Source organism: Anas acuta, chromosome 3, assembly GCF_963932015.1.
Source record: "Anas acuta chromosome 3, bAnaAcu1.1, whole genome shotgun sequence".
Taxonomy (NCBI): Eukaryota; Metazoa; Chordata; class Aves; order Anseriformes; family Anatidae; genus Anas; species Anas acuta.
In genome coordinates this window covers 88,136,628-88,163,309 of record NC_088981.1, presented here as the reverse complement: position 1 = coordinate 88,163,309, position 26,682 = coordinate 88,136,628, and the positions used below count along the sequence as shown (strand labels likewise).

Genomic DNA, 26,682 nt, shown 5'->3' with positions numbered 1-26,682 from the left:
AGCTTTAACTCTTACTCCAAAGTATTGATAATATCAGAGCATCTCACTTCACTACTGGACTTAAATCCAACAGACGTTGGATTAAGATGTTGATCCAAGAAGACAATACACAGCTGCTGTTGCTTTACTGCTGAACTCCATTTAACAGTTCAGAATTTTAGTAAGCATGGCCTTTTTGCTCTCCAGTTAAGATCTCTTGGAGGGAAAGAAGGAGTAGTTCAGAGCAGCTCATATCTGTTAACAGTAGTAGGTACAGAAAAAACAGGTGTAGGAATTCGTGTTTCTGTGACTATGTCAATGAACAGTGTATTGCAGAAAAAAATAAAGGAATCTTAGCTACTCACACCATGCACGGCTGCTATATTGGGCTGTCTGGGGTCAAACATGCACCATTGTACTCATTTATTAAGTTGTTATGATTATGGAGAACTTCAATAGTGTTAGCTAAAAGTGGAGATTCAGGACTAAGTACTAGGCAAGGTCATCCAGAAAAGTAACAGGAAAGGATAACAGTCTGTGCTAAAAGCCCTGTTTAGGACTTCTGTGGAGCTTTTTATAATTGCAAATTAATTCAGTTAAAACAAGCATTTGGAATTAGCAATCTATGGTCTTAAGATGCTTACTACAGAAGCACCAATATTAAAAGCACAAGCAAGTAGCTCAGAACATTCACTTTACACGTCTCCTAAATTTCTCTTTTTAAGGAGAAACAGAATATGTTCCTGTCTTGGCATTCAAATGTGTGTCACCTTTATAACTCAAGTGAAATCTAAATCTAGTCTTCATTCAGGCTAAAATAAAACCTGAGGTCTTGCATTTATTGACTTCCAGGTAACAGCACAGTCCTATAAGAATCATAGAATCCTTTATTTGGGTTGGAAGAGACCTTCAAAATCATTGGGCCCAACCACCCACTTAACACTATAAATTCACCACTAAGCCACGTCCCTAAGCACCGCATCCACACATCTCTGAAATACCTCCAGGGATGGGGACTCCACCACCTCCTGGCACAGCAGAACCACCCTTTCCCTAAAGAAACTCTTCCTGATATCCAATCTAAACCTCTCCTGGTGCTGCCTAAGGTGCTTTTTATAGTGAAGTTCTGGTGATTTACATTACTGTAAAATGATTAATGAGAAAAGTATCCTAAGTTATATAGTGCATTTCAGCTAATAAAAATGTAACAAGACTGAGTATAGCAAGTACTGTATGGGTGCCTAACAGATGTAAAATCCTCTGCAGCAGGGATGCAGTACATTTCATGCCACACCTAGGCAGAAGCTTCCAGATATTTTCATTGGATAGGTACAGACTTCCTACACAGTGCAATAGTTTAAGTAAGCTGTACCTTCTTAGTCTGTAAGAATGACATTCAGAACCCCACAGGTAGGGTGGTTTACCTTTTTTTTGTTGTTTGTTTTTAAGTACACAGTCACGTGGTAGAGAATATTCTCATGACGTTATTCCCGTGACGTATGTTAAGAAAAAAAGTGAAACAATTAAACAGGAAAAGCCATCTTCCAGAAATAAGAACAATGCCACAGCACAGTAGGAATTGAATGCTACTGCTGCAAGCTGCCAATTAATACAGGAAATCCTGCTCACATTAATGCTTAAAAAATTGATATAATCTTTTTTCTTTCTTGCTTTATATACAGTTGAAGTCAGTGCAGGTCTATGAAAAAGGCTCAGCACTGTGCCCAGCATTTAACAGACTTCAGGTAAGTCTCATTTTTCCAATTAAGCAAAAAAGAGAGTCCAAATCAAAAGGATTCACAGCCTGTTACACATTTAAAGTGAATGATGATTCCCATATTATAAAAACACTTATGCGATTTCCAACCTAGAAAGAGACAGATACTGTTTATAAGATCTCACAGTGGAGGCTGGGAAGAGTCCTAGGTAAAGGCTTTCAGTTGAGTCACTGTTCACTTACATTAAGTCCTGTTAACCAGTTTAGCTAAACCTATACCAGTTTTTCAGTGCATTAGTCCAACTCCAAAAGTTCTTCATCACATAATTGAACCTCCTTTGCTTGACCTTATGTTCAGCTGAACTATGCACGCAGCACTTCAGCTAGCAATACTCCGTGAAAACAACAATCAAGTCAGATCTTTGCCCAACTCTATCAAACACTGAGAACTAATGTTTGTTTTGCCTATAACACAGGACATTTGCCATTCCAAAGACTTCTTTAAACTTTACAAGAAAGAAGTACATATGAATCAGAACATAAGCCTTTTGCACAACTAAGAAAAGTCATTTTGAGTTACAAGATGTAGCCTGCTCTATTACTTTCTGACTTCTGTTTTGTCTGTATCCTGTAGTTTGTGCTATCATGGCCTTTGGCATTCAGTATAAAGCAGATTCACCTGCATACCAGAAGGAAATAATCCATAAAAGATTTAGTGCATGAAAGCACACAAACACATTAAAAATATGAAATATATATATACATATATATATATATATATATATATATTTATTTTTTTTAATACTAAAATTGTATTTTAACTGCCTTATGTTTCTTTGGAAAATGTAACCTTCACTTTCAAACTGAACACTGGTTTGAAACTGGCACACAGTTAACATTCCCCATTAAATACTGAAGTTTCAACAATAGCATAGTTTTCCAGTATTAATTGCTATAACTATCATAACAATATCAGATGAAGCTGCTTCTACCATCTCTGAAAAAAAGTGCACTAATAGTAGAAATCATCTCTATAGTATTTGAGTGCTCAACACTACTGAGCTGATTGCTATAAGCTCATCAATCAGCATTGTTATTAAAAGGTCATAGCTCTAAGTAAAAGCACCAATAAGAATGAATTCAGTTCAAACAAAACAAAATAGAGTAAGTGCTGAGAAGACAAATCAATATTTGCATTTAGTTCTAGTTCAGTGGTTTTCATAAGATAAAACCCTAGCACCAAAGAGGTCAATAAAAAAACACAAGTGCTTAGCCAACCTTTCTCAAGTTAGTTGCATGTGTTTCCACTATGCATCTAATATCCTTATCAAGAAGAGAGAAACTAGGTTTTAAATGTAATTTATCTTCAGTATGTTTCATCTGACAACGTCTCCTAGCGGATCACAGAGTACCGAAGTAGGATCCACAACAGTTCTTTCATTAATTTTCATTACCAGGTACTGAAAACAGCAGGTACTCTGCAGGTAAGTACTATATTTCACCTCCCTAACACAGTCCATCTAAGTGATTGGATGAAAGAATGAATGGTTTTCATTAAAAATTCATTTATTAAAGTTGAAGAAATTTTTCTTTTTTGCATTAAAAGATCATAACCTGACAGTATTTATAGATACAAAACTCCACTAAAGCCTTTTGGTCACATTAACATTCACATTTAACAAAAATCCATCCATCTTCTTCTACTTATACAAGGCTAGCATAAGACAGCATATCAATACCTTTGCCACCTCTTTTCTATTAAAGCAGGCAAACATGATGCATGCTAACAATGGCAAATCGAAGTCATCATTTACACAAGCCAATTTTTGCATTCAGCCCATCAGAAGACAAGCTTTAAGCACCAGCTATATTGTTTCCATCACTCAAAGAAAATTATGGAAAAAATCACAGCAAGTATTTAAAATACCATCAACTACAGGTGGAATCTAGGGAATTTCTCAGTCCAACCTCACTTCCCTCGATTAAGCAGCAGTCTGTGAAAACAAGACCACTTGAATTTCTCCCAGGAAAATGAAGACTAATGAGCTCAGTGATGACAATGAGTACATTCTTCTTCCAAAAAAAATATTTGCCAAGACAAGAAGCTGTTTAAAAAAAAAAAAAAAAAAAAAAAAGATCTGCAAAGCTTCCTCAAAGTGATCTCATATTGAAAGATGACTGATTTTACTCTTCTGAACTTTGCTACAGAAGAGCTTCTATTTCTAATCACAACAATATGGCAACTTAATTATGAGTTGAGCTATCACATTCCTCAAAAAACACAGCACTTCGCACATTACATCATGGCTGAAAGCAACCATCATAAATAGAAAGGTGAATGAAGTATCAGGGAGACAGGAAAAAAAACTACCCCCATGGTAGTTTTCCATGTAGTATTCCTTCCACCAGGAAGGAATAAGAGCAACATCTACATACTAAATTTGATGACAAGTGTAAATACAAGGGAACCATCCTGCAAAAGACAGACTACAATGTGAAAATTGGGAACAAAGAATTTATGCCCAGTTAACTGCAATAGTACAAAAACGTTTAAAATTAAATATCTTTCCCAATAACACACACAAATGGGATGAGAAGCTGAGGAGTTGCTCAAGTCAAGCATAGTCAGAGATCAATAGTTACAGAATTAAAAGATGAGAATACAATACAGGTATTTATCTATTTTAACAAATACAGACACCATCAAGTCTTTTAAAGTATACTCAGACACGTATAATTCAACTTCTCTTTACACACAGAAGCTGAAAGTTTGCCAGAGAAAGCAATTGAGAGCTTCAACTTGAAAAAAATCTAGACCATGTTGAAGGCCATAAATCTTTTGCTGAGATCAATTTTTTTTTAAACAAAAGACCAAAGCAATCAATAAAAATTGATAGTGGCCTTAAATGGCAGTATCGGTATTGAAATGGCTAGTGCAAGTCAAATGGTGCAAGAATTATTTATATGCAGAAGGGAAGACAACATTAAAAAAATCCACCATGACTTCATTTAGCTTGGTTTCTTAATGAAATTCCCAGCTTTAGCCAAGTTTCAAGGAGGAACAAAATCTATACAAAGTGTCTCAAAAAATTCAGCATTAAGGACTGCAAAAATGGAAAATCAGGGAAAGCTCCCCCATTATTCATCTGCTTGCTAGTCATTGCTCCCAGCTCCAAATCACCCATGGCACAGTTTCTGCCCAAACAGCAAGTCAAAAAGGGATGGTTAATAACAGATGAGCAAGTATTACACTGGATGTCAGAGGAAATAGATTAAAATTAAGAGGATTACAGGACAATAGCTTAAGACATCTAGTTCCTCTGGTATTGTTGCTCTAGGAATAGCCTGTACTTACATCTTAATAAAAATTGCAGGATTATCATCTGTAAATTCACACTGAGAAAGTCAGATCTTAATTTTATTGAGTACATTAGAAATGCTGATAGAATACTTCTCCACGTATTTCTATGGTAAGCATACACTAGTGTTTCAGATGCTAAGCTATTCAGTGCCTAGGGTTTATTTTTAAGGTATTCTACATACATATTGAAGTAAATGGAAGACTTTAAAAGTTAATTGCAATGCCCTGTTGTACACAGATTCTACTAAAAGCAATCTTTTCTTTAAACATATTCAATAATCTGTCAGTATGAATTTTCTGAATGTAACTGTATGTCAAAGCTTCATATTACACCAAAGCAATTCAAAGTCAACAAAGAATTAAGCTGCTTATTATGGCTGAGCATGGACATACAACATAGGAAACACAATAAATTAATTCATCTTACCTTCAGGTGCATCTGCATCACAGTCTTTAGAAACAAATGTTGTGACATTCCCTGGCTGGCCATCAGTTGTCTTATTACTCTGCATTGTAAATATGCAAAATTAGTACACCAAACTATCATAGCATTTTTCCATAAACTATGGTAGTCTCTTAAATAAACACCTTTCAATAAATAAATACATTTATAGAAGAGTCTTCCACTAACCTCTTACACATTCAGAAGTATTAAGATTTTGAACAGTAAATGTATTAAGTAAACTATCATTTAAGAGTAATTTAATATGAAATTTATAAGTATGCTTTCATTTAGAAAAAAATAACAGCTTGTGAAAACTCATGCAAAATAAAAACTTCATCTCCAAAATTAAATCTTAATTTTTCAAACATAATTTGGAATTCATCTTTGGTGATGAAGACGCTATGGAATTGTTAGGCTTGAATAATGATACTGAATCCAGTTTTATTCTGGTTTAAGATGATAGCATGCAATATAATTAGATATCCAGGGAAGAAAAAGATCACGCTGCAAGTAAACTACTGAAAATCTCAAACACTCCTGTTAGTGTCTCAAACTGCATTGCAGCTTTAAAAAATGACCCTAAAATCCAATTAATCAGTACATACACAACTTCTTTTTGATTATCCTCTACTGTACAAAGCTGTATCTTTGTCATCTCTCATAAACATGCACATAAAGACAGCAACTGTGGAATAGCAACGCTTCCTAGCCACTAAGCAACCTAAAAGCATATCAGCACAAAGCCCAGTGGAAGCTAGCAGCTGTATTATCAAAAGAAGTGAAGCAATATTCCAAGTTTTGTACTGTGTGAAGATGCTCAAGGAATTAAGTCACATTACATACAGTACAGTCAATTTTTGGCTTGTGCAGTAACAAGAGACCTACTAGCAGTTGAAAAATCCTGGCTAACAGATCCTTTAAAACTGAAAGTGAGCCTGGCTTTCAGTCACTGTAAACAGTATGTTTATTTTTTAACAAAAAAAACAACCCCCATACAGCATGTTACTTCTCACCTGTACCAAGTATTTTTGGCTTCCATACATTACATATTGAGGAGCAAGACTGTAGATCATGTAACTTGTATGAAGAACTATCAACAGAAGTATCATACAGAGAAATAAGAGTGCCTGAGGTCGAGTTTTTCCTCGTCTGATTTTATACAGCTAAAACAGAAAACATACAAATATTAACGACTGAAATTCACGTTTTTATTTTTTAAAATCTAAAATTTCTCTTTAATCCAAGTACAAGTAACAGGTTTAATGGTCTCAACAGAAGTGGGAGGCTGCTATAAATTCTCCTCCAGCAACTCAATTCCGTTGACTTAAAGCAGACTTTCAGATATTTTCCTGAAATTCTAAGTACAGCTATTTAACTATTACAATTGTACAAATGACCCAGAAAATTTATAGATCAGGAAGCTTCCTGAAACAGTTATTAGCAAGATTTAAATAGTGTTGCTTATCACTGATATCAAGCCCTGCCTTTGTTTGTCAAATAATATTGTATCCTCTGGTTAAGGTGAGATGTCATCTATCACTACCTCTCTGATCAGATCTAAAACCAGAGAAGGGAATCATGAGATCATAACCCCAGGCACTGAGAAAATTTGTGTGCCATACAGTTGCATCTTTTCCACTCTCCTTCGCAGGGAGTGACATAAGCTGTTGCTGTTACCTGTAGATACCATTCTACTCCTGTGATCCCCACAGGTTCAGCTGGAGTGCCATAGTAAGGAGAAAGCAAACAGCAGCTGAAGGGTAAATGATGAGAGACCAAAACAGGCAGCAGGTCTCATAACTCACTGCTTGGACTCAGTGTCACTGTTCACAATTTGGGAGTGTCACTGCATGAAGGGTTGAAAGTGGTCAAGTGAGTGCAGAAGCAGGGAAATATTAACTAAGGATCATAGGTATGATTGGTATACTGTTGATACTGAATTTGAAAAAACAGCTTTGTAGTATTATTTACATCATATTTAGATACGCCATATCTATGTACTCTTCTCTCACCAAATTAGAAAACCTTGCTTCCTACTTAAAAAGCAAGCTAAGCCTTACTGACTGCACATTTATTTTGACAAAGAAATTAATTAATACTTCCATTGTATCAGAATCACATTGCTTCAACTTAAAGGCAGAAGCCAAAGTGGCACTCGTTTCATACTTGACAGGGGTCAGCTGACTGCACTGCTTATCACACTCATCAGCTTTGGTCTGATAACTCTGCAAAACAGAGTAGCTTTCAAAAAGAGAAGGAGTTGTACAGTATGCTTCTAACAGTCATTACATATATAAACAACACTTATTTGTGGCACCCCAGTATTTATAAAGCAGTACATAAATAGTCATCATTATTTATAAAACATATTCAATGTCACATTTTTAAACAACATGGTATTTACCCTTATCCAGAAGAACCATATACCCATATTTCGAATCCCTGCCATCGATGTGAAGATGAAGTACATAACAATAGTTGTAATAAGAATATAATCGAGTGGAAAAACCTAGAAGAAGCAGCATACAAGCAATTCAAATGACAATATGGTCTTCAAATCAGAAAACAAGCTATTCCCCCAATGAAAGCAAGCTAAGTAGTTTCTACCTATAAGCATCTGAGGTAGTAATTGTCATTCTCTTTAAAAGCTACATAGCTAGCCCCAACTAGAGCCAGAATAGCTTGCTTCTATGAGAGCCTACACCATTAGTTTGTGAAAGTAACTGAGCATTTTTCTTAATTTAAACCTTGCCTTAATTTTGAATGAGATTTTGTAAGTTTTCAGGCCAAATACCTGATTCTTTCAAATACCTCGTCAGAACAAAATCCGCAGCGGCAAAAATCATCTTAAACTACACGGGCATTCTTTTTGTGATTATTTCTGAACAGGCTTGAATACAAAACGTGACTGAACAGCCAGGCAGAACACTGCTCTTCGTAGTGACCTACAAACTGAAGTGTTTAATCATTTTTGAAACTATGGGGTAAGCAATGCTTCGTACCAACCCATTATACTGAGAAGGTGGAAAGAACTCAGCTAGGGGAGGGTAAAGCCTTAACTTACAATTACAGCTTTTCCTCTTGTTAGCTTACCCACTGCTGTTCGCAAAATTTCTACGTGGCCATGCTGCATTCCAGCCGTACTGAAGTTAGTAAATGTTTGTTCTAATGTAGGTTTTCTTTCAAAGGGTAATGCATTATTGTAACATATAAAACTGCACAGAGTGTAGTGTATCTTTTCAATGGGTAAAAGTAACATATAAAATAAAACCCAAAGTGCATTTACTGCACTTAAGGGTAATAAGCTATTAAGCACACAAACAACTTCAATGTAGGTAGGCATGAGAAAAAAAAACTGGTTTTATTCTGTGCATAACAACTGGTGTCACACTTAACTATCTTCATCACCACATTTTCAGATACCAAATAGCCTCATGCACTGCTTTCCTACAACAACTGACTTCTACCCACCCAAGAGTTTCACATCAGTACTTGATAACTAAAACAGATCACTGACAAGGAAGTCACCTTGCTTTTACAGAACATGCATCTAGAGAATTTTCTTTTAATGAATCATTTTAGAAATGTAGTTTGCCTTTTAGCAACTTAGCCAAAAAAAAAAAAAAAAAAAAAAAAAAAGAACCATCCTAGAACCATCCTTATATCTATACACCACCAACTCATTTACTTACTGTTTGAAGAACAGGTAACAGCATATTCAATGGATTAGTCAGATTGGTTCCTAAAATTATAAATCCAGAGTCGAAGCCAGCTGAATGTAGAGCCTTGTCTAAACTGTGGTAATAAAAAAAGTGTAAGTGTTATGGTTACTCCAAGAACTTTGTCTTCAGTTCAATTAAAAAAGGCAGGTCAAAAAAAGCTGAACTAAAACCAAAGATTAAAAGCTTTTCTGTACTTATATAGACACATGCTGTTTTACCAACACTCATTGCACTTGTTCTGTGGAAAGGTACATTGATTTTTGTATCTCCTTGCCACTTTATTTTTTCCCTAGTTTGGAAACAGTTTATTTGCCCAGTCTGAAAAATTAAAGAAGCCAACATTTGAGACTACTGGTTAAATATCAGTCTTCATTGAAATCACTATTTTGCAGCTCTCTAAATTGCTTTCAATTCCATGAAACAATTACAATACAATGCACATGATAATGCATTATATATGTCATTTACTGCAAGAATAAGCACCTGTTACCCAGCCCAATGAGTACCTACACATTTAGATTCACTCAAGCACTCAAAATACTTCTACAGTCTGAATTAAGCTTTCTTGAAGTATATCCTTAATTTCCCTGCTGCATCAGAACTGTTTTAAGCAGCATACAGTTAACCAAGCTGAACCACATCCTTCTTTGAACCTGTTTTAGCACATTTTGTTCAATTTCAATGTTTTATTACAGTGAGAAAACCAGCTCTAGCTATGGAAACGTACCATAGGAAAGCAATGTGCTGACTCTTGAAGCAAACCAACCCTGAACTGACTTTGATGTTAGAAGAGAAAGTACATAGTTCAAGTGGATAAAAAGTGCTGAAATGTACTTACTTTGACAAGAAGAGAGAGACAGTGAAAAGCAGTGCCACGACAATGAAGAATACTCCCCACACAATCTAGAAGTAAAGATATATTACAATGAAACTGAAAATGCTTGCAGTTGATACAATAAGTGAAAACTTGTCTAAGTTTCAATGCAGGACTAATGATGTTGGACCAGATCAGAGATCAAACACACTTAAAATAACTTTTTGGTAAGGATTTGACAGAAGTGCTAACAAAAATCTTCTTTAGTTAAACAGATTTTATGTCAAGCATTCTAAAAGACAGTCACCTAAGATGAGAACCACCTCTTTGTCTGGTGGATACACTAAACTCAGAACCAAGTGTTGAAGTACATCTCACAGAATCCCAGGATGGTTTAGCTTAGAAGGGACCTTTAAAGATCACCTAGTCCAACTGCCCTGGCACAAGAAGAATTTCTTCCTACTATCTAATCTAAATCTACCCTCTTTCAGTTTAAAAGCATTATTCCTTGTCCTATCACTACATGCCCTTGTAAAGTCTACCTACAAGTCAAACGTGCTACTGAGAACACAGACAAGATGTTATATTAAATGAACACAGCATTTACCAGAACATACTACCTGTACTTGCTATATAAAATGGAAAACCTTAACTACAAGCATGTATTTGGGTTTAATTAAGGGAAATTAGAATTTATTTCCATGGCCACATTACCACATCTGTGTGCTTCCTTTCAACAGAAGACAACCTGTGCAGAACTTAAAAGGCATAACTCACCTTTCCCAAACAAAAGTTCCCTTCTGTAGAGCAACTTAGTAACACTGACAAAATCAATTGGATGGGCTGACATAAAACTCAAGTAAATCAGCCTAAATACCAGGCTCCATGTCTTGCTTCTGTCTCCAAGTCCTCAGTTAGTAAGTAGCATTGACTATTTCAAAGTAAGTTTCAAGCTTCAAGTTACAGAAAGCAGCTTTCAAAGTATTTTGACTCAAAGGTTTAAGTTACCCAGAAATTTACCTTTGAAGTGATGCGACGACTTCAGAATGGACCAGAATAAAATAAGATGCTTAGAACTACCAAGGTAGGAAGAAAGACACTTGAGCTTCAAAAAAAATGTAGATTCAACTTAAAAAACTATCATCCTAAAACACATCTTAATCACTCATGGATAAATACAGATGAGATTACCGTGACCACATCACAACAGCCAGATAAAGGCTTCTCTTCTAGAGAAGGTTCTAGAAGAACCTCCACACCCTTCAGCTGCCCAAGGGGAGTCATTTGTCCCTTCTTTGGGCTGGATACTGTACTCAAGAATTTGAAAAAACAAAAACCGAAAAAAAATACATCACCTGCTATGTTTGTTTAGCCAACAAGTCATAAGCATAGCTAAGCACAGATAACTAATAAGGACCACTGTAACTGAATCAGCTCCAGCTACTGCTTATAAAGCCAGAGGTAGGCAGCTTTTGGCAAACTTTTGCACAGGACAATCTGGATCACCAGTAGAAAACTGCCTGAGGTGCAAACTAAGAACAGAAGTTTCTAAGATCATATCCCTTCACAGCAACCTCCCACTATGTGTTAGCTATACAAGAAACAGATGTTTAAAAACAATTAGGACCAGGAGTCTTAAGCCTGTATTACTTCATTACTTTCTGCCGACTGTAAACAGTAGACAGGTTCCCTTAACTCATCTGGTATACACAAACAAGACAGGGATCTCCTGGAAAGAGTCCAGCAGAGGGCCACAAAGTTGATACGGGGCCTGAAGCATCTCCCCTGTGAGGAAAGGTGGAGAGACCTGGGTCTGTTCAGCCTGGAGAAAAGACTGAGAGGGGATCTTCTCCATGTTTACAAATACCTGCACTGCAACAGGCTGCCCAGGGAGGCTGTGGAGTCTCCTTCTCTGGAGATATTCAAGGCCCATCTGGACACCTAACCTGCTTTAGGGAACCTACTTTGGCAGGGGGGTTGGACCTGATGATCTCTTGAGGTCCCTTCCAAATCCTACAATGCTGTGATATGACCATGTTTTGAAATAATGCATTTCATTATGCTCTTAAAAGTGGATAAGCAGTTAAAAAAGCACTCCTCTTCCTGTTTTAACCTCAAATCAAAAGCCTTTTCTATCTCAAACTTAAGGACCTTTGTTCTGCCTTAGTTCATCCTGTGCTTCTACAGTGCTATTAAGACTACTGAGCCACAGGTTGATATTAATTGCAAAATGCTTATTCTCACACTATTTTAAAGCATCTATTGACTTTGGCCTTTCACTGAAGATATCCTTGGGTTATCTAGATTCTCTTCATAACTGACAACAGCCCAATCAAGACTATTTCTACTCTATTAACCAAAATATAACTGATGAATAAAAGAATACTAACACTCAGACTAATAGCTGAGCTCACAACTTGTGCAGTTGGTCTGAGTCTTACCAAGTGAGATCAACCTGACAGTGTCACGTTTAAAGCATCCTGCAGTTGGGTTCCATTTTGTATCTGAAGAACAGAATAAGTACTTCCTTTCCTCCCTTACCTCCCCCCCTAGTCTATGACAAGCTAGAAAAAACTTGCAGTTGAAGCTATATGCTCACTGTTGCCTTTTATTAGTCACCTATACAAAAGACAGATCTGTCTTCTACAGACAGGGTTCCAGAGATATAACTGTACTGTTGTCTACTAGTTCAAGCCAACTAGAATCTCTTAAAAAGATTTTAGATACAGCCAGGAAAATTCACTAAGTGTTTTAATCTTTGTGTTACAGCATAAATGAAAAGCAATCCAAACCCCTGAGAACATGTTTGACTTCAGAGCAAAGGACAAGACTAAAACAAACCTCTTGTTCTTATAACAGGACTATTTGTCAATGGGTGTTAAAAAGCTTTTAATATGAGAACAGGCAAAAACAAAAAGCCTGGGTTTCAGCCAAACAGCACACAGAGGAATTTAGGAAGGTCATTACTCAAGGAAAAAAAGCAACTCTCAATCTACATTAAAGAGAAGTTTAAACTTCCTATGCAAGATGAGATTTCTTCATACTCCATAGTTCTTTTGAAAGCAGGACCTCAAGGCAATCACAACTCAAGCTACATTACCGTCTCCTTATTACCAGAGCTGCTCCATTGCCAGGCCACTTCCCCAAATCCCTCAGCTACAAAACACAAACCCCATCCCCACTCATACTCGAAACACTTTCTGAAGAGCAGGTTGCAGACCTGCTGCCTTGCATTTACATCACTTTGATCAGCTGTGTCTGCTTGGGTCTCCTAATCCACAAGTCAAGTAACCTTATAAAAACGTGGTTCACTGTTTTCTGGCAACACTGCTGACATTACAAAGACAATAAGCAGAAACACTTGCTCCTACAACTGATGCTGCTCTCTGAAATAAGTCCCTTTGGCATCTTTGTATTATAAAGCCTCTATACTAGCATGTAAGGAAACAGCTGAAGCAGAAGACAGTTAGAACTGGTCTATTCAAAGCTTTGTTTTTACATTTGAACATATGGCATTAAAGAGACATGGATAAATAAAAACCAAGACAAAAATGTGTAAATTGGCACATCTCAATAGTAAAAGTGTGCCACTTCCACGTCATGGCAGAAAGCTGACTTGTATTCTAGTGTAATAAACCAGAGCAAATGACTTTGAAATACTAATAATTACTGTATTTTTCTACTTCAACTGTGCATAATCAAATTACAAGCTTAAGCTCTTCTGATATCATTCATGTTCTGTTTACACCATTTTTCTTAGCGTTTCCCTTCAACTACCTAAACCTTCCCCCCATTATCACCCTTTGAGTTATGCAGTGAGCTCTTTGCCTCCTATTCCTGCTCCCAGAAGTCAGTCAAGCTAAGCCATTTCATCCCTGGATAATTACAAAATGTTACTGAGATGATCATGAAAGTTAGGCCTCAGTTCATTTTGAGCCGGCGTGATCTGCTAAGCATACCCCTTCAAAAAAAAAATAAAAATAATAAAAGAATAATTGCTTGCCTAATTGCTTCCTATGGTGAAAAAAAAATAAAACGCAACTGCAAATCATCTTGATACAGTTATTTCACGACTTGGAAGCAAAAATGAAGCAAAATGAAAATTTAAAGGAGCAGTCATCCTCTCAGAGCTGGTATCCGTTAGCAGAACAAAGAAAAGTGGTAGCACAGAAACACAACGTTATTCAATGGCTACACTGGCCAAGAAACAAAGTTGGATTTCTCACAGGTAAGAGCTGCTATTTGGATTGGGTTTACCTGACAAGGTGCTGGCACTGGGGGGGCTGTAGGGTTGCTATCTGGTAAGAGGTGGGGTGGTCCTACATGGGGAAAGGGAAAAGAGTGCGAGGATGAAGGAGCTGCAAAGAAGAGATGTTTTAAACTGCACTGCCCCTCTCCCTGTGCCATGGGGGAGTCAGGAATGAAGGGAGGAAGCTGAACCTTGGAAAAAGGAGGGGTGGGTGGTGGAGTGCTGTCTTTCTCGCCTTTCAAATATATTTTAATTAACAGTTGTTAATTAAAATAATTAATTTTTTTTTTTTTTTTTTGAGGAATTATTTTTCCTCAAGGCTGTACTGCCCATCACAGTAACTGGTACGTGATCTCCCTGTCTTTATCTCAATCCACAAGTTTTTCCTATCTTATTTCCTCCAATATCCCGTTCATGAAGAGTGAGGGAATAGCTGGCTGGGCATCTGCTAGCCAACTGAGTCAAGCCATGACATGACCTACTTTACACAATGTGTCAGGCAACCTGGGAAAGAAGTTAAAAAAAAAAAAAGATTGTTGGTATTAAGTGTTTTGCTTAACCTAAGTTTCACTGTTATCATATAAACTTAGGACGTGAAATAGTCATATCTCTTGCTTGTTATCCTCTCAGCCTCCCTGATTTAGAAGACAGCTGTGATTGCAGGAAGAAAGCCTGTCAGTTTAGCCGCATCACCTCCTTGAAGCAGATGAACTGACTCATGACAGCACCTGTCTCCACAAGCACATCGCCAGCACAGGTATTACCCAAAGCCCTGCACAGCAATTGCCTACTTTCCCTTTTTTCACTTCTCTGGAGAGAGCTGAAAGATCAAAAGCCCACAAAAAAGGAACAGAAGGGATTCAAGAGGAATAACCTAACTCTCCACCCTCAATAACACATACTTAATACTTCTCCGAAGGCCTTCAGCAACAAGTAGAGAAACTGAAGCATCTATATATATACAAAAAGTCCTTGTGTCCTTAAGATTAGACAGAAGAACAGTTTGTATCTCCCTTCCGGAGTTCACATGTGCCACTTTCTACTCACCAAGAGAACACTGTTCTCTTTGTAGCACCTTCCACGTACTTGGACTGATGAAAATGCCGTTAAGTCCCCGCTTAAGGTAAGGCACTTGAGTTTGTTTGCTCTGCTCACAAAGGGAACTCATTTTCAGAATTGAGCACTTATTTTCTATTATTGCTCACTTTAGACATCACTTCAGTCCAGAAACGTTCTTAAATCCCCCCTGAAAAACCAATGCAATAATCAAAACTTAGCGTTGTCGAGCAGACTTCCATGTTTCACAAGTTTGTTCACACACTGAGAGCAAGCCTAACTACATACTCTGTAATTTTTTCCTTAAAGTTTCTCTATCAATAGAAAAAAAAAAAACAAACTCATTGCTGAGAGTACCAGATCAATGTGTGATAAACCATAATAAAGAAAGGGGAAAGAGTAGACTATCTATCTACATGAAAGGTTAGATTCTGTAGGAAGAAACTAGACTAGTTTGACTTCACTTGTCCGCTTTGTCCACTACTCACATCTTTGTGATCTTCCAGGTGTCTTGTTTTTAAGTGAATTGAAAAATTAGCAGCATAATGTCTGAGTTGGACTTTATGGTTCTTGTGGGGCCACTCTGTTCGGAGTTTGATATAATTTTATACAGCTTTGAGTAAAACAAATGTAGTTTTCAAAATTTACTTCAGTCCATGTCAAAGAAAACATACTCTTCAGAAAAAATAAAGTTTTGGCTTTGACAAACTACATACTACTACCAGATATTTAGCTCTAACAAAGTAATTAAAGCAAGAGTGTAAGAAGACACTATACAAAATCAATTATTATTAGAAAAGTCTGTATGTAAGCACTAAATTAACACCGTAAAAACAAATGAACAAAAAACAACACTGAAATTAAGTGTTGTTCCCAGGCATATCATCATAGTCTGTCAATCCCAGCAAATCTACAACCCAAAACAAAGCAGAGATAGCACTCTCCATATCTAGTAACTGACACAAGTAGTTCCTTTGAGGTTGAGGTTTGAGAGACTTTTCCGCACTTCTACATTGATCAGAAATATTATATATGGCTATGAAAAGATTTCATAGAATTATAGAATCATAGAATATCCTGAGTTGGAAGGGACCCTTACGGATCATCAAGTCCAACTCTTTGACACCGCACAGGTCTACCCAAAAGTTCAGACCATGTGACTAAGTGCACAGTCCAATCTCTTCTTAAATTCAGACAGGCTCGGTGCAGTGACCACTTCCCTGGGGAGCCTGTTCCAGTGTGCAACCACCCTCTCTGTGAAGAACCCCCTCCTGATGTCAAGCCTAAATTTCCCCTGCCTCAGCTTAACCCCATTCCCGCGGGTCCTGTCACTGGTTTTACTTCTCTTCATCTTGGGACAGAGGCTGGAAAGCTGTGCAGAGGAAAATGATCTGGGAGAGCTGGTCAGTGCTTGCCTGAACATGAGCCAGCAGTGTGCCCAGGTGGCCATGAAGGCCAACAGCATCCTGGCTTGTATCAGGAAAAGTGCAGCCAGAAGGACCAGGGAGGAGATCATCCCCCTGTACTCCGCTCTGGTGAGGCCGCACCTCAAGTACTGTGTCCAGTTTTGGGCCCCTCACTACAAGAAGGAAATCAAGGCCCTGAGGTATGTCCAGAGAAAGGCTACAAAGCTGGTGAAGGGCCTGGTACACAAGTCCTGTGAGGAGCAGCTAAGAGAAAATGGGTTGTTTAGTCTGGAGAAGAGGCAGATCAGGGTGAGGCCTTATTGCTCTCTACAACTATCTGAAAGGAAGGTGTGGGGAACTAGGTGTCAGCCTCTTCTCACAGGTAGCTAGTGATAGGACTAGAAGGAATGGCCTCAAGTTGCACCAGGGGAGGTTCAGGTTGGATATGAGACATTTCTTCTCCGAGCAGTCAGACATTGGAACAGGTTGCTCAGGGAGGTGGTGGAGTCATCATCCCTGGGGGTGTTCAAGGAAAGGCTGGACACTGTGCTTAGTTTAGTGTATGCTATCACTAGTAGGGAGATGGTTGGACCAGATTGTCTTGGAGATTTTTTCCAACTTTTATGATTCTATGATTCATAACACCATGAACTGAGCCACTCAGAATTTACGTGTTTGTGAAGGCAATTTGAATACTATTGGACTAACAAGTTAATATGTTTATTAAGGTGATGGACATTATCACTTTCATAGGAGAGCTCTAGGAAAAGTCAAAGTAAACACACACTTTGTAACATGCTTCACAGTACAGTTTTATTTTAAGTTAAAATTTGTCAAGGAGAACTGCTGATCTGCAACTCTACTTTTTTAGTCCTGGATTCTTAGGTAATCTACTCACTGAGAGGGTAAAAAAAAAAAAAAAGATTCAAACCACAAGAACAATAAGAGACACTGAAAATACTACCCTGACCGTAAATAGCTAACGGTATCGTACACTATCCCATGAGAATACAATGAATTATTCAAGTCCTACAGACACTACATGCAACCAACGCATTTCGCAAAATTAAGGTTAATGTTAGAAGTTAAACAAACTACACAAACTGTTCACTTCGATTCAAAACAGTTACAGACATTCATCTTTTATTCAAAAGGGTTTAATCTAGATTTTAAGTTATCATTGAAAGATAACTCCACCAAGAATTTTACACTGAAAGCTTCTGTCCAGGTTTAATCTCAGCCCGTTTCCATTGGTACTCAGAATTAACAATGGCAGTGTCAGGGCAAATTGCTCATAGCCCCCCTCATCTTTACAAAGTACAGGCTAAAGTCATACTAAAATTACTACCTGGAGTTGGCAAAAATACTTTATATGTCAATACTGTTTCACAGAAGTACTTTCATTTTATTTTTAATTTTATTTTTTGAACCAGGTATATACATAAGTCAACTAAGATCAAAAGACCATGATGAAAGCTTTGCCACAGTAAGAGTCTCTTTTGCATTGGTTAAGCATCAGGATTGAAGTTCTACACATCCAGCTTACTATTGATCAAGCAATTACTTCGCAAGATGCTCATTCCAAATGCATATATTCTTGTCAACATCTCTCACTTTTGCTGGCTACATGTAATTTCAACTAATCAACTGACAGCTATAGAATTCTTTGTTCTCTTCTTCCTATTTTCACATGCTCGAGAAAAAATAATTAGATTTTCCATGGCAATAACACAATAGTACATTTCACATTCCCGTATCATACGATGTTTTCAATATATTGCACCACTCCTAACTGTTCTTAACTACCTTATGTTCAGCCACAATGCAAGCTCTAAAAAAAAAAAAGTCATATATAGATACACATAAATCTTCAACATGTGTTCACTGTACCCTCTCTGCCCCCCAAGTAACTACTATTTCCATGTCCTCTCTACAGGCAGGAGCTCTTTTAACCATACAAAATAAGTTAAAGGACAAGGAAAGTGTCACATATTTTAAAGAATAAGCAACAAGATGAAATAAAAAAGGATCTAGCCAATCAAGTTAAAGACAAAAATAATAAGGTCTAATTCATAATTAAGTCTATTCCACCCCACATAATCCAAGGTAACAACGACCATAAATCCATGTCCTTTTTTTTTTTTCCCATTTTTTGCTTTTGAAGCAAATCACATTCCAATTATATGATCAAAGCTGCTAGAGCTACTTTTTAAATCAGATATACACCAAGCGTGGGTATTGCTTCCAGGTGTATATTTACATTCCTCTCTTTGATTTATAACACCTCTTTAATCCTCTCTTCCTTAGCCACGAGACAGGCAGACACATCTGGAAGATGCATTGAGCTAGACATGTTTTCTCCACAACCTGTCAGTCGTGCAACTTAGACTTGAGTGAAACAGGTCTTAGCCTACAGGAATCTATTGAAAGTGTTATATCTATTATTCTCCACAAGATGTCAATCTTATTTCTGTAAATGCATCTATTCAGACAAACTAATTTTGAAAATTGCTGGCACTTCTGGTTAGTCTGAACTAGGTCCTACATGTGCATGCATTACATACACCATTTTATCTGCATGCACAGGCTTCAAAAAGAAATGACAGAAAACACAATAGGTTGGTGTATAGGGTATGAGTGGCAAGGTTTTAGCAATGGGAGGCTGCAGGGGTGGCTTCTGTGAGAAGAGGCCAGGAGCTGCCTTATGCTGGACACAGCTGGTTCCAACAGCAGGACACAGTTGAGCCCATCATCCAAGCTGGTGGCACCTCTGTAAACCATTTAACAAAGGGCACCACACAGCATGACAGTAAGGGAGAAGAAAAAAATGAAAAATTGAAAACACCGAGATCATAGAAGGAAGAAGAGGAAAAAGTATTCTGTGCCAGAAAATATGATTTCCTCCAAAATCCATGAAAGATGCTGTGGTAGAACAGGTAGAGTCCTCCAATCTGTAGAGGACTCGCATAGGAGCAGGTTCCTTCTCTCCCACACCCTACCGACCCAAGAACTGCAGCCTGTGGGAAGATCCATGCTAGAGCACAGGGAAAGCTTGAAGAGAAAGGAGATGAACTGACCATAAACCTCCTTGAAGACAGTGGGGAAGAAGTAAAGGGATCAGGTATGGAGTGAAGTTGAGCCTAGGAAAAAGGAAGTGGGGAAGTTGGAGGAAGGAGTTTCGAGTTTTATCTTTGATTTGATATTTATTTTGCTATTTTATGCTATTGCCAATTTAGATAGATTTGGGTAAACTAAACTACCTTCCCCTCCCCCTCCAGATGAATCTGTTTTGCCCATGATGGCAATGGGCAAGTGGTCTCCCTATCTTCATGTAAACTGCCAATTTTCTTTTTTCCCCCACCTCATTTTTAACCCTTAGCGTGTGGAGAACAGGGAACAAGGAAAAAAGCTGGGTTGGTGCCTGGCAGCTGGCCATTGGCAACCTACCACAACTGGGAGACATACTGTAAAAGAAATCTGCATGTTAAGAATCTCCAGATTCTTCAAAGGACAACAGTGTATGCAGACAAGGGAAATTAAATTAAGGGGACTGAGGAATGCTTTGAGAAAGGAATCAAAGTTTCTACAGCTAAGGAACAAGGAAGCAGACAGCAGATTCGGTCATTTCTCAGAAAGGAGGTCACTACAGGGCTAGAACAAACTCAGTAACATTGAGGATAGGTAAAAACAAATGCTTAAAAGAACCTCAGCACAAAGTGATGAGGATAAATGAAATTCAAGGTATAATAGATAAGAAGTGAAACACATGGGTTGATATACCCAGAGGAGCTAGATTAGGGTTGGATAAATGTAACTGGTTTGTGTGCGTGCATGAGATGAAGGCCCTGTTTTCACTTTAAAAGAGAGAAGAGAAGGAACCTAAGCTTTGAAATCAGTGATCAAAGTGTCAATCCTCTATCAACATGATTACAAGCCAATGTCTTCAGAGAATCCCACAGAGAGAGTTGCAGCATTCGTTTCCCAGAAGTACAAAACACATCACCAATTTGCAGTTAAGCAGGTAGCACTGTTAGAAGCATTTTTCCCAAGATCTCTGAAATTGACAGAGCTGGTGGCCACAGTATCCAAAATCAGCAACTAGCAGCTTTTTTTTTTTTTTTATTGGTATGAGTTGTAGAATAGAAAACATGCTATCAGAAAGACAGAAATGTAACCTCATGCTCTTGGAGCTCTGCTAGGTGAGAAGGCTGGATGAGCAAAGAGCAGCAATGTGCGCCCTACCCTCCCAACCCCCTGAAGCCAATCATCTACTCAAGGAACCATTTTATTTGCAGGATAATGAAAAGTGATAGAATAACACATTTACAAGTCTGCATTGGAAGCAGTCCAAATATTAATATTTTCTTTGTTGTCAGAAAAAAGGAGTAAGGTTATCATAGCAAAAGCTAAACAAAAGTTGACCACAGAAATAAGATAAAGGTCCTTTTAGCTCCAACTTAACTTTCTAGCTTAGCCAAGCATCCGTTTTGGTATTTTAATCACTTGCTGTGAGGTTGTCATGGGGTATATTAACAATAAGCAGTTGATACTCAGTATGGTAATTGTCCTATGATACATATGGGAAGAAGCCTGGAAGGTATTACATGCAACTTAACTCTCAAAATGTGTCAAAACTTGTTACCTTTAGAGGTCGGATAGCTTCACAGAACTTCGCCCACCAACTTTTCTCAATTGATTCCAGATGCCTCTCTCTCCTTCGAAGTGTTCTTAGTCTCTCTTCTAGCTGTTGTACAGTCCGTCTATCCCTTGATGACAGAGGTCGACCATCTCTGCACTGATTATCAAAAAATATTGCAAGAGATCAAGGAACACAATCAAAGAACAGACTCGATACCTAGTTTAATGATCTAAGATTTGTTGGGATGTAATTCATACCGTTTCTATACCACTTCAGGTATAGGAAGGCATCTTCCCCATATGCTCTTCAACACCCTGAAGTGACTTAAAGGAAAAAAAGTTTTCAAAACCAGCCTAAGCTGTAAGACTAATTGAATCCAGAGGGCATACTAATAGCAGAAGACCAGACTACGTACCTAACCTAATGTAAAGATTGAGTAAGATACATTTGCAGTTCTGCATGTTTTCATCGCACTCATTTCATTGCCTCATTTTCTTCATGATTTCTCACAAATGTCATTGACTAAGATTTCAATTAAATACTAAGGCAGAATCCTGACCATAATCCATAAATCAAAGAAAATTAGGTGGTACCAGTGGTCACATTAAATTATAGAAATAACTAGAACAAAGTCATGCTGCCTTTTGATCTTAATTGTCTTGTTACCAAACCCAGCTAACACTAGGTGCTTGCAAACTCTCATAATCCTACAGTCTTCTGTAACAAGCAATGCTCTATTTTTCCAGGACTTTTTCATTTTTCGCATTGATTTCAGTAATCAAAACGCCTTTGCTGTAGCCATATTTTGCACAAAACCCAAATTGTTACAACTTAAACCACAGAAAGCTACTTTTTAGGTTTCATTATGCAAGATTTGTAGAATGTAAAGATATCCATGCTATATGGAAATAGCAAGCATCAAGCAGAGCCCGGCAGAACCATTTCAACACTGCTGGCCATCTACCACCACAGAGCACGTAACAGCACATATGGATTATCAGGATGAAAATGCTCACACCTTAATGCCCCTTCTTTCCCATCCCCCACTCAGGGCTATGAAAACCACCGGTCAAACCATTATCTGAAATGGGTTGGGAAAAGGGTAGATGATTACCCCCAGCACCTTACACATACAGGAGAAATTTTATCTCTGTTCAGCACTCCCAAGTAGTTAGAGCTTTCCTGCTTCTATTATGCGCAGCATTTCAGTGAGCTGCAAAGCCATCACAGGTTTACAAATGGCATTAGCATCCTGATGTTTAGAAATCGAAACGTATTTCCAAAAGTACACATTTAACAAATAAATGTTTCATAACAAAGTACATTAACTTTGAAGCACGAATATTTAGAGCTGTTACTTATTCATAAAGATGATTAATACTTTGATGAACCTGACTTGTGGCAGTTCCACGCAGCAAGTATCCAATGCTGATAATAACTACACTGAGTAAGCATCAAAAAATTGGATGCTATAACTGGTAGTAGACTAGAGTGAGGTTAACATTCTTTGCTTCCACAAGGTGTGTCTCTTCCATATATCTAAGCAGGACTGCAGAAATTCAAGCTTAGCTCATCAGCACTATTAGCAGCGAGATGCAAATAACTACTGCTGATGGACTGATAAAGAAACCCTCAGATCTACTACACAAGTAACCACGTGCATTTCCAAATAACTCAAGAATTGCAAGCGCTACTCACTTCTATCTTGCTATTCTTTACATTTGTCTGGAAAAAACCAACAACTCATAGTAACAAGCATAAACTGGTAAGCCAAGCAAGAAAAAAAGATCCTTAGTTAAGTGAGAAGCGTAAAGAGGATACCTTGGACTTAATCCTTAGCATACGTTGCTCCACTTCTTCAATATCTTCAGTGTTCTCCAAACGTTCATAAGCTGCACTGGTAGTTCCTTTAATCAAGTTTAGAGGCAAAGCTGACATACCATAAGCCTAAAACAAAGAGGAAAGATATATACTCAAATTCTCTGCTAGACTGTTTCATCTGATTAGTCTACCATACGTTGTAGCTGTAAGGTACCACAAAGTAGTTTTTTAATTCGTTTTTGAGTAAAACAGAAGAACACTATGCAGGTTCCAGTGTCCCACATTGCTCCCAAAGAAAATTTCTCAAGATCATTGAGACAATAACATACGTTAAGATGTTATGTAAACATAACCCACTGAAGACTTTTCAAGCTAGCCCATTTTTGGTCAAATCATTCACCTTTCTAAAACCTTAACTTCCTAAACTCAGATCCTAATCACAACATCGTATAATAAAGGAATTTGTACGTAATGAACCTTAATAGTTTTAGAAGTAAAGCATAAACAGCTTCCTTCTAGCCAATAGCCCTCAACTTATTTTTTTTAAATGAAGTTACCTAGAAAGTACCTGATTTACTATAAAAATTTCAGTAGTAAAAATAACAGCATAGAAGCAAGCTAGGTGAAAAGCCTAAACTCATTTATATTCAGAAGACTACTTAAATATCCATTCACATCCATAAACATCTGTTAGCCCCAACTCCTAGTTATAAATCCTATACCATTCAAAGTGTCTGCCTATTTCTATGCCCAGATTTTTCCAATGCAGTGTTACATAAATCGGCAAGCTTTCTAACAGAAAATATGTGAGGTGAGATACGCAGAAGTGTTTCATTGATTCTTTCCCAGTCCCTTCTGAATTTTACAGACTTAGGCAAAGGTCAAAAAAGCTAGCTATGGTTTATTTGTTTTATCAGGGGTGGGAGGCTGCTAGTGACAGGTTTTCCATAGTGCTGAGCTCAGCAGGAAGGTTCCTGAACAGAATCTCAAGGAACAAATGCTGTATAATACAGTGCTTAATATCTGAATATTATCTAACTTCAGAAAGTAGCAGTTTCATAGATGTTCATAGGCGTACTACTTCCTCCTTCAAGCACAGCTTTACATTTCTTACAATAGTGAGCACAAATGCTAAGTTGTCATAAATGTCTCCATGCACGCTAGGTCCAATCACACGAACTTTCTATATGCAGAAATTGATTTGATCTCTTTGACAACCTGCTCAGACACCCTAATGCCTCGTGAACAGTACACTTAAAGCAAGAAGCCATACATTTTCAGCATACTTCTCAACATGCCAGATACCCTGCCACAAACAGGTATTTCTATGCCCCTTGGACAAATGAGTTTATTTACTAGCCTTGTAACTCAAACAATTCATTATTTAGTTTAATTACCGTTTCACCATAAATATATGCCACTTCGCCCACAGACTTCAGTTTCTCTCTGCAAATGACAATACTTGTTTCAAAACACTTTTCTGCAAATATTAGGCTAGGAAAAATTGAAACAGAAGTTTAGTAGTTTCATGGTCTTGCTCATTTATTGGGGAATTAGGCTTCTTACATTCAGAGTGACAGTTACCAGTAAGCTGGTGGAACAGTGTTAATTAACTTCAACAAATGTACAGCATGTCTCTCTCAACAGGGTTCAAACCCAAGGAAACAGTGGTACCTGTTAAATCACCTGAAAGCATTTAAGAGAGGGTAGGAGAAAAGTATTCTCCCTAAAATATTTCTTGAAATCTTCATTAGTGAAGAACACATTCAGATAGATCTTTCACAACTTGCACTACGTAAACGTTTTCTTGCATAGGAAGAAGCAGTATTAGAAGTGGTTTTACCTTATTCTACCTTATTCTCTAGGAATCTAAGATCTCTCTGATCATCAGTGGGATAGTAAGACATACTGCTCCTTCAAGTTATCAATATAGACAGAGGATGAAGTACAGAAAGATGAGTGATCTAGGTTTGGGTTGGAAATGAGGAGACATTTCTTCTCAGAAAGAGCAGTCAGGCACTGGGACGGGTTGCCCAGGGAGGTGGTGGAGTCACCATCCCTGGGGGTGTTCAAAGAAAGGTTGGACGTGGTGCTTAGGGACAGGGTTTAGTGGGTGACATCGTTGGTGGGAGTATGGCTGGACCAGATGGTCTCGGAGGTCTTTTCCAACCTTCATGATTTTAAGTCACATAGAAACAACAACTAGCTCAATACTGTTTATGCAGTGTCAGTAGGCATTGAAGAACAGTGAGAATTATACTCCAGCTGTTCTCAGTGTGCCACAGAACACAAATATACTTTTTACTCTAGAAATCACTAAGATGCCACATTAGAGATTACACTAGCGTTGCTTCAGTTTGCATCGTCTTCAGGCTTCCCGTGTTCTCTTTCATTCCTGTCTTGTCAACAGCAGATCCAGCTACTCTCCTCACATTCTCCAGGAAAAAACATAAGTTCAGGAGTAACAGATGCTGTTCTCTTCCTTTTGTCTCTTGCAGGCTCAGCATCTTACAACACCTTAGGGTTGCCAAAATTCCCCAGCCTGTGACTACATAAGGCATTATTAGTCTGTCTGACTAGTCACCCGCTAAGTTTATAGTCATCTGTAAGTACAAGATATAAAATAAGTGACGCTAAAATAAGTTGTAAAAATCCTATTTTACAGAAGTTGCAGCAAACAAATACTTCAGGGATAAACTCTTAATAAAATCCAGAAAGGCTGGGAATTGTAACTGCTACTCCAACTTTTTTTTTTTCTTTTAAAGTTGCACAAGCTACCAAAAGATTTCCACTGAAGGTGTATTATGAAGTTGGGAACGCCTAATGTGCAACCAGATGAGCCATAAGCTCACAGATCAGTCATGAGTGCAGAGGGAAAACAACACATTTCCAACGTGAATGTAGTAGATGCATTTAGAAATGAGTTAAATACTTAAAACTACATTTTGAACACCTACTGAAAAACGCCTGAAGCTATCAAGCATTATAGGTTAATTAAAAGCTGATTATGTTTCATAACCTACATCTGCTGTGTTCAACTAATAAAATATGGTCTAATGACTTAAACGTGGCCCAAGCAATAATCTCTCCTTGTTAAAGATCAAACACAACAAATCGATTCTGGTCTTGGTACACAACTAGCACTAAAGCTGGTGAACTGCTATCAGTTAAAGCTAAAAATACTAAGAACTAAGAAAATACTTGCATAGCATAGAAGAAAGTCCCTGTTCTTTCTATTTTACAGGTCCATATAGCTGATACAGCTTTTAAATGCTCTCCCTAAGGTGTTTTAAAAGTGGTGTGCACGTATACAGTCTTGTGCAAAATGCCTCGAAATTAATCCTGACGAGCATCTCTTGCAGAGCACTGCCCTCTAGCGAAGTTGCACGAAACAGCCAATTTAAAATACAAGGCACTTTACTATTGTATCACTGCATAGAAGGCATAAGCAAGTAAAGTGCTCACAACTCTAA

General features: G+C 37.8%; 1 protein-coding gene across 2 annotated transcripts in view; it reads right to left on the bottom strand.

Moving 5' to 3' along the window:
- LMBRD1 (LMBR1 domain containing 1) overlaps positions 1–26,682 on the bottom strand; it is a 75,716-nt gene that overhangs the window by 12,543 nt on the left and 36,491 nt on the right. For both annotated transcript variants that reach the window (XM_068678256.1, XM_068678257.1), the window contains exons 8-14: positions 23,210–23,335; positions 21,392–21,544; positions 10,063–10,127; positions 9,195–9,297; positions 7,907–8,011; positions 6,516–6,665; positions 5,485–5,563 (exon numbers count right to left, since the gene is read on the bottom strand). In XM_068678256.1, the coding sequence (XP_068534357.1) occupies positions 5,485–5,563; positions 6,516–6,665; positions 7,907–8,011; positions 9,195–9,297; positions 10,063–10,127; positions 21,392–21,544; positions 23,210–23,335 (781 nt within the window). The remainder of the gene's footprint in view (positions 1–5,484; positions 5,564–6,515; positions 6,666–7,906; positions 8,012–9,194; positions 9,298–10,062; positions 10,128–21,391; positions 21,545–23,209; positions 23,336–26,682) is intronic.